This window comes from Crinia signifera, chromosome 6 (genome assembly GCF_055691185.1).
Source record: "Crinia signifera chromosome 6, ASM5569118v1, whole genome shotgun sequence".
Lineage (NCBI taxonomy): Eukaryota > Metazoa > Chordata > Amphibia > Anura > Myobatrachidae > Crinia > Crinia signifera.
The window spans coordinates 13,605,006-13,617,434 of record NC_139222.1 but is presented as its reverse complement, the minus strand read 5'-3'; the positions used below and the strand labels follow the sequence as shown (position 1 = coordinate 13,617,434).

General features: G+C 46.1%; 1 protein-coding gene across 3 annotated transcripts; it reads right to left on the bottom strand.

The window, feature by feature from the left end:
• Nucleotides 1–4,091: 4,091 nt before the first annotated feature.
• LOC146010100 (uncharacterized) lies at nt 4,092–11,713 on the bottom strand. 3 transcript variants are annotated; one of them, XM_083151015.1, is made up of 5 exons: nt 11,415–11,713; nt 7,404–7,566; nt 6,310–6,498; nt 5,829–5,907; nt 4,092–5,063 (listed from the first exon to the last, which is right to left on the bottom strand). In XM_083151015.1, the coding sequence occupies exons 2-5, from the start codon at nt 7,479–7,481 to the stop codon at nt 4,201–4,203; spliced, it is 1,209 nt and encodes a 402-aa protein (XP_083007141.1). In that variant the 5' UTR covers nt 7,482–7,566; nt 11,415–11,713; the 3' UTR covers nt 4,092–4,200. The 3 variants fall into 3 exon arrangements, with proteins under 3 accessions (XP_083007141.1, XP_083007140.1, XP_083007144.1); XM_083151014.1 differs by lacking the exon at nt 11,415–11,713 and adding an exon at nt 11,277–11,369; XM_083151018.1 differs by lacking the exons at nt 7,404–7,566; nt 11,415–11,713 and adding an exon at nt 11,277–11,389.
• Nucleotides 11,714–12,429: the final 716 nt, after the last annotated feature.

The window sequence follows — 12,429 nt, the reverse complement described above, 5'->3', positions numbered from 1 at the left end:
ACCCCACAATTTGCATTTGAAACCTTAGCAAGGTCAGTCCCAAGCGGACTTAGAGGTCTTCCTGATTTCAAACTCCACTATTTTGCCTCTAATTTTTTCCAAATTATTGCTTTCTATGCTCCCTGGCTCTAATTCCTGGTTTGACATTGAATCGGATTATGAACATTTTTCAAATTCTTTGGAAACTGCCCTCGGCATATTGACTCCTGTGTCTAAACTAAGAGATTGCTACTCTCTTAAAATGATTCTTGCCTCCCCGACATCTACCCTAACCGCTATGTGGCATAATACTGTTTCCTTAAGGATCTTCTTCAAAACTGGTCTTAAATTCAATTTTTTTCTGACCAGGGTCAATATTTATCCCTATCACCAACAGAAAACCTGATCCCAGATACTTAGCTCTTTTGAATTCCTTCTAATTTACCATTTGTTATACTCCCTACATTCCTTGTCCTCCGAACCCTTACCCCTTTTGAGAGTCTTTGTAATCATCTTCTAGCTTTACGTTCTCCTCTTAGACACCATCTTCCCCTCCTTGAGACCCCATGAAATTAGAGCGAGGTCTGGATCTTCCTCCTGAAGAGGATGCTTGGAACAACGAGACTGGCCAAAGCCAAGAGCTTTATTTCAACCAAAATGTAAGAGCCTACATCAAACTTGTAGTAGTTAGTTGGTATTATACTCCTTAGAGCAGGGGTGGCCAACCCGCGGCTCTCGAGCCGCATGTGACTCTCCCCCTTGCTAAGTGCGGCTATTGCTGCCCTCCGTCCCCGTCCCCCACGCTGCCGGTTCCCTGGCCCGAATCCATCTCCTTGAGGGGAGGAGAGCACGCATTGCGCATCTCTCCTACCCCTTAGTGTGCATCATTGTGACTGGGCCGTCCGCCAATCAGAGCTTGCGGGCCGGCAGCCAATCAGGAGCCGGCCCGCGAGCTTTGATTCGTGGATGGACCAGTCACAGGGAAGTGAGGGGGGGGGGGGGAGATGTGCGCTGTGCTGTGCTCTCCTCCCCTCCATGACATGCAGGAGTCGGACTGCAGGGGGACGCCCGGCCAGACAGTCATCTCCCAGCCCGGCAGCACCAGCAACAACGGTGAGTGCTGCTGCTGGGAAATTATCACGGGGGGCATAACTAGCACTGTGGGGGGGCATATGTGGCATTGTGGTAACATATCTGGCCCTGGGCACATAACTAGCACTGTGGGGGCATATGTGTGGCATTGTGGGGGTATATATGGCACTGGGCGCATAACTAGCACTGTGGGGGCATATGTGTGGCACTGGGGGCATATCTGGCACCGTGGGGCATATATGTGTGGCACTGGGGGCATATCTGGCACCGTGGGGCATATATGTGTGGCACTGGGGGCATATCTGGCACCGTGGGGCATATATGTGTAGCACTGGGGGCATACTTAGCACTGTGGGGGGCATAAAGTTTTGTCATGTAGCCACTCCCCCTTGTGTCATATGACCACTCCCCTGACCACACCCATTTTTTTGCCATCCCTGCCTTAGAGACTTAATAAAAAGTCCTCTTCATCCACCCAGTTGTTTTGGGTGGCTTCAGATCAATGATATACAGATGTGTCCATATACATCTTGTTTTTTTTACTCAATTTGTCACATGTAAAACACGGCTTAGCTGTTCAAATGTAGCAAATAGATGGATTCTAAATTTTATTTTTGCAGAGTCCAAGGTGTGCCAAATAGTGCCATACATGGCACGACAAAACCAAGATGTATGCGGACACATCTGTATCGTGGAAATGTTGGAATATTGTGCCAGTCTAGGACTTGATTTATGGCCCACTGAATTCGATTTTTCTAGAGGCCCCAATGCTCAGCAAATAAAAAAAAATGGCTGTGCACATTTTGGCGGCAGTATAAACCCTGATTTGCTTCAGCTTGGAAAAATTAGCTCTCCCCCTCTTATCTCTGCCCTCGAGACCTAGATTTGGCACGCAAGGTGGGCAAGTTTCCACCCAAGTTTGGGCACACTGCTTGTTGAGTATAGACCCTTGTCCCCTGGCTCCTGAGTGTTACCTTCGTACATGACACCATGGGTAATGACTGATTATTTCTCTTCACTTCTTTAATTCTACCCCAATGCTGTTGTCTTTTCTTTTTATTGGATGCTTATTGTATACCTACCCTTCCTATACTGTTTTGTGGTTCCTCTTCTCTTCTTCTTCCCGTACCCTTTACTTTCCCATTATTGACCTGCCTTTTGTTGTTTTCCTTTTACTTGCTACTGTATTTGAAATATGCCTTTTTGGCCCTTTTTTATGCTGTTCTTCTGTTGGCTGACCAAATAAACAGAAGAATTATAATAATAATAATAATAATAATAATAATAAAAAAAATCTTAATACAATTTAATTTGAAAAATACATTTACAAGATGGGGTATGGATCATTGGATAGACAAGAATTAGGTCGACAGTCATTAGGTTGACACTACTAGGTCGACATGGTCATTAGGTCGACACAAGTACTAGGTCGACATAGGCAAGGTCAACAGTCAAAAGGTTGACATGAGGTTTTTCATTGTATTTTTACCTGAATGTTAACACCGTCGACATGGACACCGATACGTAGCACCGCATCCCCTTGCATGGCTCGCCATGCTTCGGGGACTATTTTATTCTCCCACCATGCCCTAGTGGATGTTATGGCATGAAATACCGCCTTCGGCACATGTTGACTGAAAAAAAAACAGTGAAACAACCCATGTCGACCGTTTGACTTGTTGACCTTGCCCATGTCGACCGTATGACCCTGTCGATCTTCATGCATTTTGACCTAGCGACCATATCCCTACAAGATAAAGTCAAGAATCCAAGGTTGTTGGTATTTTGGCTTCTCAAGTGCACAAAACGTTCCACTCTGCATATATTCCAAGATTCAAAACGAGATCCCCTCACACTTTGCGCCGATGGTTCCTCATCAGTGGTGTCTTCTGCAGAGTTTGACAGAAATTGTTCAGGAATTTTGGCGCTATCTGAGATTGTGCAGCTAGGGAACAGGTGAAATTGGTCTTTGTCAATCACCAATGATAGAAACAGTACTGCAAGAGATATCACACAGTGCCCATAAGCGCTATCTCCGTTAACATGTGACAAGTGACACCCTATGATAAAGATGGAGTACAATACATAACTTATATAGAAACACAGGTAACTGCTGCTTCCAAAGTTCCAATTGAATAACACTTGTTTCAAATCTGAAAAAGATATCTCCAAAAAATCCCAATATTGGAATTATTGGAGGGAAAAAGCAACAATATAGTGTAGTATTTTAGACCAGAGGATGCTTTTATTTAATAGATGCACTCACAATTCACCGATAAAATCAAGGCACATCAAATTCTCCTCAAGGCATATAACAGCTGGGCTTATTCCATATAAATTCCAGTGACCATATGAGAGCAATCGAAACCTAAAATAACAAGTCTCCACACCCTCCAAAGTTGTTGATGGGTGTAACGGAGACCAAGCAGGAAAAATACCATTGGTGCAGTACGTAATAGCAATAGCAAAATATTTATTTACAGGAAGCACTCACAAGGTAAAACAGTTAAAACAGCACTGACAAGTCCACCAGGCAAAGCTGCTGGGCCAATTCCCCGTAGGATCTATCACCCAAGATGATTCACAGGGGCGGTAGAATCCAGGCGCCGGCACAAGGATCCCGTAGATGGCACAGGGAGCAGAAATTGGACGGTGGACAGTCCACACACACTTAACGCGTTTCGGACTTCTGTCCTTCGTCGGAAGCCCAGCTGTTATATGCCTTGAGGAGAATTTGATGTGCCTTGATTTTATCGGTGAATTGTGAGTGCATCTATTAAATAAAAGCATCCTCTGGTCAAAAATACTACACTAGATTGTTGCTTTTTCCCTCCAATAATTCCAATATTGGGATTTTTTGGAGATATCTTTTTCAGATTTGAAACAAGTGTTATTCAATTGGAACTTTGGAAGCAGCAGTTACCTGTGTTTCTATATAAGTTATGTATTGTACTCCATCTTTATCATAAGATGTCACTTGTCACATGTTAACGGAGATAGCGCTTATGGGCACTGTGTGATATCTCTTGCAGTTCTGCAGAGTTTGGCAAGTCCTCCTGAAATTCTCGCTTCATGCGGTACACAAGTATGGATTCTCAGGTGCCTAATCAGCCTCCATTTAGTCAGAAACTACTTCCCACACTTGGAACATTTTGAGGTTTTTTTCTCAGTGACTGGTCTAGACCCTGATGGAGGAGGAGGAGGAGGGTCATTTGATAAATGTCTGGTCTTATCTTTATGGGTTTTCATGTGTATGTTAATTGATAACTTATTGTAGAAACTTCTGTCACAATAGGAGCATTTCAATAGTTTGTGCAGAACGTGAGGTTTCTGCGTAACAGGACGAGGAAGATGACGAGGTGGCGGTTGCGGAGTTGGAGGACACGGATGAGGAGGAGGGTATAAAGTGAGGATTCGATTCCTACCCTGAAATAATTTTTCAGCAATGTGAATTCCTTGATGTGCTACCAGCCCTGGCATTGTCGGAAACCGCTCACCACATTCGGTACATATTAACTCTACAGATGTCTTTGCCTCTGCGGTGTTTTGTGTCTGCATTTGAGAAGTTCTTTTTCTGCTATCGCATGAGAGATTCGTTTTTTCTTCAATAAGGGTAGACGTACATTTTGTAGGACCTGTACTGGTATTTGTGGGGTTTTCTCCCTCACATGAGACCAGTTCCTCCTTAATATGAGATGTATACGGTGTATGACCTGTGGGTGTATATGTGTCAGCGTCTGTGAGGTCTCCTCCATCACATGAGACTAGTTCCTCCTTAATAGGAGTAGCTTTAAATGTTGTATGACCTGTGGGTTTATGCATGTCAACGTCTGTGAGGTCTCCTTCATCACAAGAAACGGGTTCTTCCTTAACATGAGTAGATGGACATTTTTTATGTTCTGTCGGTGTATGACTGTCGGGTTCTTTAAATAAAGTTGCATCAGTCACATTTCTTGGATGTCTTCCCAGGTTCTCTCTGGTTTTAGGTCCATCTGTGACAAAAATAAATTGCACTCAGATTGGAGAAGGTAGCAAGATGCCTCCTTGTCAACGGTGGATCTGTACTTGGACCATTGCTTTTTAATAACTTTATTGGTGATATCTGTATTATGTACTGTACCACTGCAATAAGGAGCAGTAGCCAGCATTGATATGGCAACTCTTGACTGTTTACTATTTATTATTACGCCAAAGTACAATATTGTCCTTAAGATTTTCTCAAGTCCGCAGTATAACCCCACCGTAATGAGTCACCAAATACGGGGTAAATAGATTATTTTATTTATGTATATGTTTTGTACGTTGGCAAAACATTTTTTTACTTAACAACTAATAAAAGATAATTTTTATACACAGTAAATATTACACAAGGAAGCCCCACAAAAAGAGAGAGTCCTTTCCTTTCTATTTATTTTCTCCAATTCCATACTTGCCTTGCCCAGCCTCCTGTAGCAGCCTTGTCCCCTAGTAAGACCTGACGGCACCCCAGTACCTGGCGGCACCCCAGTACCTGCCGGGATCACCCACAACCTTGAGCTACTAGAATTTTTGACAGAGAGAGCCTACTGTTGGTACTACTTTATTGCTGTATAAATATGTTTTACATTGTGCAGATTCCAATCCCCTTCACAACTCAAACCATGTTGACATACTGAAATGGTAAGCGTGTGGAAATTACAAAAATTTCGACATAAAAAAAAATATACCACACAGGCTTCCTTGTTTGAAAAAACAATCGTGGAAAAGCCTCCTCTTACCCGGTGATGTGAGGGGCCGGTGATCCTCCACCATCACATTCTCATACAGATCCTTGTGTCCTTCTTTATGCACCCCCTCCTGCATGGAGAGATAGACAATGACATCCTCACATCTTATAGGAATCTGACACACACAATGATACAGTCATCACCCAGGCACATCCACCGGTGTTACTGTATAACGTCCCATTCCCAGCAGCAGTCACCTCTCCTGTCACATCCCCCGGTGTTACCATATAACGCCCCATTCCCAGCAGTCGCCTCTCCTGTCACATCCCCCGGTGTTACTGTATAATGCCCCATTCCGAGCAGTCACCTCTCCGGTCACATCCCCCGGTGTTACTGTATAACGCCCCATTCCCAGCAGTCGCCTCTCCTGTCACATCCCCCGGTGTTACTGTATAATGCCCCATTCCGAGCAGTCACCTCTCCGGTCACATCCCCCGGTGTTACTGTACAATGTCCCATTCCCAGCAGTCACCTCTCCGGTCAGCAGCTGGATGATCTTGTTGGTGAGTTCCAGGATCTTCTGGTCATTGTGCCTCTCATGTATCAGTGAGGGAGGTGGAGGCAGCTTGATGGGACGCTGGGTCCTGCGGATCCCTCCTGATACATATGGACTGCTACTGCGTTTGATACGTACGCTCGGTTTCTTCACAACAATATAGTCCTATATATTGGGAGACATAAATACTAGTAGGCAGAGAACTATCTGGACACAAGTACATCCACACAGTAAATTCTTCTCATGTCATAATGTGTAAATCATCCCCTGTTCCTGACATTCTCTACCAAAATACCTTATACTGTATGTCAGGATCTAATGACATCTGAACGAATCTTATATATTAATACTTCACTTATTTTTATTTAGTTACTAGAGGTAAGTATCACTGTGACGCTCCCAGACCCCCTCACCTCCCCGGTCAGGTCCCTGTGTCAGTAATAGAGATAAGAGTGACGTCACTGTGACGCTCCCAGACCCCCTCACCTCCCCGGTCAGGTCCCTGTGTCAGTAATAGAGATAAGAGTGATGTCACTGTGACGCTCCCAGACCCCCTCACCTCCCCAGTCAGGTCCCTGTGTCAGTAATAGAGATAAGAGTGATGTCACTGTGACGCTCCCAGACCCCCTCACCTCCCCGGTCAGGTCCCTGTGTCAGTAATAGAGATAAGAGTGATGTCACTGTGACGCTCCCAGACCCCCTCACCTCCCCAGTCAGGTCCCTGTGTCAGTAATAGAGATAAGAGTGATGTCACTGTGACGCTCCCAGACCCCCTCACCTCCCCAGTCAGGTCCCTGTGTCAGTAATAGAGATAAGAGTGATGTCACTGTGACGCTCCCAGACCCCCTCACCTCCCCAGTCAGGTCCCTGTGTCAGTAATAGAGATAAGAGTGATGTCACTGTGACGCTCCCAGACCCCCTCACCTCCCCGGTCAGGTCCCTGTGTCAGTAATAGAGATAAGAGTGATGTCATTGTGACGCTCCCAGACCCCCTCACCTCCCCGGTCAGGTCCCTGTGTCAGTAATACAGATAATAGTGATGTCACTGTGACGCTCCCAGACCCCCTCACCTCCCCGGTCAGCAGGTAGATGATGTCTATGGTGAGATTTAATATCCTCTCATTTATCTTGTTTCTGTCCTTGTCCATTTTCAACACAGAAGGCCGGACAATGGATTACTGGTATGCTGGGTGCCGCCAGTATCAGCAGGTGTATATATTACACACATGGAACCTTAAAAAGGAAAGTGAATAACATGATTAAAGACATATTCACAAATGTGCCCAGCACATCTGATATATCCCCTTCGGGAGACATTCCTGAGGCGTGATAGGGGTGGCTGATGGCACAGAATGGGGCACATACATCATTTAGTCCCACCCCCCCTCTTTCGGATACTGAGGTTTTCAGAAAATCGCATCCCCACACTACAGATCCAGCACTTTTACAAGGCATTAGCTGCAGTTGGAGAGGGTGACCCACCACAGTAGTTTCCCTGTAGTCCTTTACCATTTTGACATTTGGAATACCGACATAATTGTTGACATTCAAAATGTCTAAATGGACAATATATACTCAGTAAACATGTCAACTATCACAATGTAGAGAGAACCGGTTTAGAGTTAGGCTGTGGTTGGGGTTAGGCTGTGGTTGGGGTTAGGCTGCGGTTGGGGTTAGGCTGCAGTTGGGGTTAGGCTGCGGTTGGGGTTAGGCTGCGGTTGGGGTTATTCTGTGGTTGGGGTTATTCTGTGGTTGGGGTTATTCTGTGGTTGGGGTTAGGCTGCGGTTGGGGTTAGGCTGCGGTTGGGGTTAGGCTGCGGTTGGGGTTACCTTGCTGTTGGGGTTAGGCTGTGATTAGGGTTAGGCTGTGGTTATGGTTAGCTTGCTGTTGGGGTTAGGCTGTGAATAGAGTTAGGTTATGGTTAGGCTGCTGTTGGGGTTAGGCTGTGAATAGGGTTAGGCTGTGAATAGGGTTAGGCTGTGAATAGGGTTAGGCGGTGGTTATGGTTAGGCTGCTGTTGGGGTTAGGCTGTGAAAAGGGTTAGGTTGCTGTTGGGGTTAGGCTGCTGTTGGGGTTAGGCTGTGAATAGGATTAGGCTGCTGTTGGGGTTAGGCTGTGGTTGGGGTTAAGCTGTGGTTGGGGGTTAGGCTGTGAATAGGGTTAGGCTGCTGTTGGGGTTAGGCTGTGAATAGGGTTAGGCTGTGGTTGGGGTTAGGCTGCGGTTGGGGGTTAGGCTGCGGTTGGGGGTTAGGCTGCGGTTGGGGTTAGGCTGCTGTTGGGGTTAGGCTGTGAATAGGGTTAGGCTGTGGTTGGGGTTAAGCTGTGGTTGGGGGTTAGGCTGTGAATAGGGTTAGGTTGCTGTTGGGGTTAGGGCTGTAACAGTAAAAACGTTATGCTGGGTGTTGACATGCACAATGCTGATCTCATGGCCATGTTGACAGAACGTTCATATGTCTACATTTTTCCCATGCTGGTCTCCTGAACCTTCAGGGAGAGTGGTGCAGAATGATTACAGACAGGAGTCCGGTTTGGTAGCAGAGATCTCTTAAGCGGATTATTTGGTCATCTGTCTGTACACGGATGGATACTGCACACAGGCCATAAGTGATACATACATACATACATACATACATACATGTTTGTTTCATATTTTGATATAAATGATTGCACAATATATTAATATCACTTTGGAGCAGATGTATTAAGCTGGTGAGCGATAAACTACCAATAAGCACACATCATAGTTACCCACAATTCTGCAGGAGACTCCCTGACATAGCAGCAATCTACCTCTCTCCCTCATTAGTCTAGCAATCTCCCTCATGTCACCTAGCCCACATTACATTGTTGCATTTTTTGGGGGGAGAAGTAATGAGAGACAGATACATTTACATTGAATCATCAGCAGCATTTCCCAGCACTTTACCAAGTACAGTATAGTAGCTCTTAGTAACTGCTTTGAGGCTCATCTACATTTGGATATAAGTCATTTTAAAAGATTCCTCTCAGATGTAGCAGTACACACCCACGTTTCTAGGTGCTACGTTCACAATCTCTTTTCACAATCTCTCCATATAAGGAACTAGACACGCCCCCCCCCCCCCCCTCAATGGGGGCGCTTTGCAAAATTCTACTACCAACTATAATCTCCCTAAAACTAGTTCTCAAAAGTAGGCAAGTATGGCACACATGTTAGAGGCTGTACATGAAAAATGACAGCTAGGAGCTGATTGGTTGTTAATTTAAATCTCTACTTTATCCATACTTGCCTACCTGACCCTCTCCATGAGGGAGAAAATGCTCTGTTCCTGGGCTTCCCTGGTAATGTAGGATTACCATCACCTGTGGTGACACCTTTCTTATCAATTACCCAGCTCCCCACAGGTGCTGGCAATCCTACATTATCCATACCTCCCAGAATGCCCCTCTCCAGGAGGACACAATGCTCTGCTCCAGGGCTTCCCTGGTAATGTATGATTGCCATCACCTGTGGTGACACCTTTCTTATCAGTTACCTAGCTCCCCACAGGTGCTGGCAATCCTACATTATCTATACCTCCCAGCATGCCCCTCTCCAGGAGGACACAATGCTCTGTTCCTGGGCTTCCCTGGTAATGTATGATTGCCAGCACCTGTGGTGACACCTTTCTTATCAGTTACCTAGCTCCCCACAGGTGCTGGCAATCATACATTATCTATACCTCCCAGCATGCCCCTCTCCAGGAGGACACAATGCTCTGTTCCTGGGCTTCCCTGGTAATGTATGATTGCCAGCACCTGTGGTGACACCTTTCTTATCAGTTACTTAGCTCCCCACAGGTGCTGGTAATCATACATTGTCCATACCTCCCAGCATGCCCCTCTCCAGGAGGACACAATGCTCTGTTCCTGGGCTTCCCTGGTAATGTATGATTGCCAGCACCTGTGGTGACACCTTTCTTATCAGTTACCTAGCTCCCCACAGGTGCTGGCAATCCTACATTATCCATACCTCCCAGCATGCCCCTCTCCAGGAGGACACAATGCTCTGCTCCTGGCTTCCCTGGTAATGTAGGATTGCCAGCACCTGTGGTGACACCTTTCTTATCAGTTACCCAGCTCCCCACAGGTGCTGGCAATCCTACATTATCCATACCTCCCAGCATGCCCCTCTCCAGGAGGACACAATGCTCTGCTCCTGGCTTCCCTGGTAATGTATGATTGCCAGCACCTGTGGTGACACCTTTCTTATCAGTTACCTAGCTCCCCACAGGTGCTGGCAATCATACATTATCCATACCTCCCAGCATGCCCCTCTCCAGGAGGACACAATGCTCTGCTCCTGGCTTCCCTGGTAATGTAGGATTGCCAGCACCTGTGGTGACACCTTTCTTATCAGTTACCTAGCTCCCCACAGGTGATGGTAATCCTACATTATCCATACCTCCCAGCATGCCCCTCTCCAGGAGGACACAATGCTCTGCTCCTGGCTTCCCTGGTAATGTAGGATTGCCAGCACCTGTGGTGACACCTTTCTTATCAGTTACCTAGCTCCCCACAGGTGCTGGCAATCCTACATTACCAGGGAAGGCCAGGAACAGAGCATTTTCTCCCTCATGGAGAGGGTCAGGTAGGCAAGTATGACTTTATCTAACCTGCCAAATGCAACACATAATAAATAATTAGGGTTATCGGACGTTCCCTTTAAACCGGGACGCTCATAAATGACACAGGTTTTGTGAGCGCCCCAGATGAAAGGGGCAGTATGGTAAGCCATGGTATATCTATAGATTGTAAGCTTGCGAGCAGGGCCCTCCTACATTTTGACTGTCTGTAAATACCCTGTTTTGTTGTTTCACTGTCTGCTATTGTAAAGCGCAACGGAATATGCTGCGCTATATAAGAAACTGTTAATAAATAAATAAATAAATTAATGTGGTGTATAGCATATTGCCAGTATTACCTTATCTAGCTGACATACAGTACACAGAGTTCTGCAGTCCTCAGTATAGATCATTCATGTGTCACAGTTCCCAAACACACAGGATGTGATTACTTTACACTGCAAGGCATTATGGGGGCTGTAGTTTATATATGGTACCTTTTAGCAGACTGGGAGCCTTTGGAGCTGGAGGCAATCTCAGAATTGCTGTTGTGTTCGGATAGATGGAGCAGACTTATACATTATGCTAGGACTTGTAGTTCAACAACAGCTGCAGAGAACATACGTCCCAGCATGCCCCTCTCCAGGAGGACATAATGCTCTGCTCCTGGACTTCCCTGTTACTGTATGATTGCCAGCACCTGTGGTGAATCACCTTTCTTATCACTTACCCTGTTCAAGAACAGGTGATGGTACTCATACATTTAGAAGCAAGTCCAGAAGGGATGCGGTCATTTGGTCTACAGCATTATGGTCCACAGTCATAAGGTCAACACCATTAGGTCGACATGGGAAAAGGTCGACATGGGAAAAGGTCGAAAGGTCATTAGTTCGACAGGCCGTTAGTTCGACAGGTCATTAGGTCGACAGTCAAAAGGTCGACATGGGTTTTTCACAGTTTTTTGAGCCAACGTGCTGACAGGCGGTATTTCATGCCCTACCATCCACTAGGGCGTGGTGGGAGCATAAAATAGTGTGCCGAGCGTAGCGAGGGGATGCAGTGCACTTTAAAATGTGTCCATGTTGACTGTGTTGACATTCATGTAAAGAAACTGTGAAAAGCCCATGTTGACCTTTTCACTGTCGACCTAGACAATGTCGAACTAATGACCTGTCGAACTAACGACCTGTCGAACTAATGACCTTTTGACCTAGACACTTGTCGACCTTTTCCCATGTCGACCTAATGGTGTCGACCATATGACTGTCGACCATAATGCTGTAGACCAAATGATCCCAACCCCCTGCTGGGTGACCTGGGAAATGTGTCAGTGAGGTATGTGTTCATCTGTGCACCTGCTGGGTGACCTGGGACATGTGTCAGTGAGTAATGAGTACAGCTGTGCACCTGCTGGGTGACCTGGGAAATGTGTCAGTGAGTAATGAGTACACCTGTGCACCTGTCGTGTGACCTGGGAGATGTGTCAGTAAGTAGTGAGTGCACCTGTGCAGC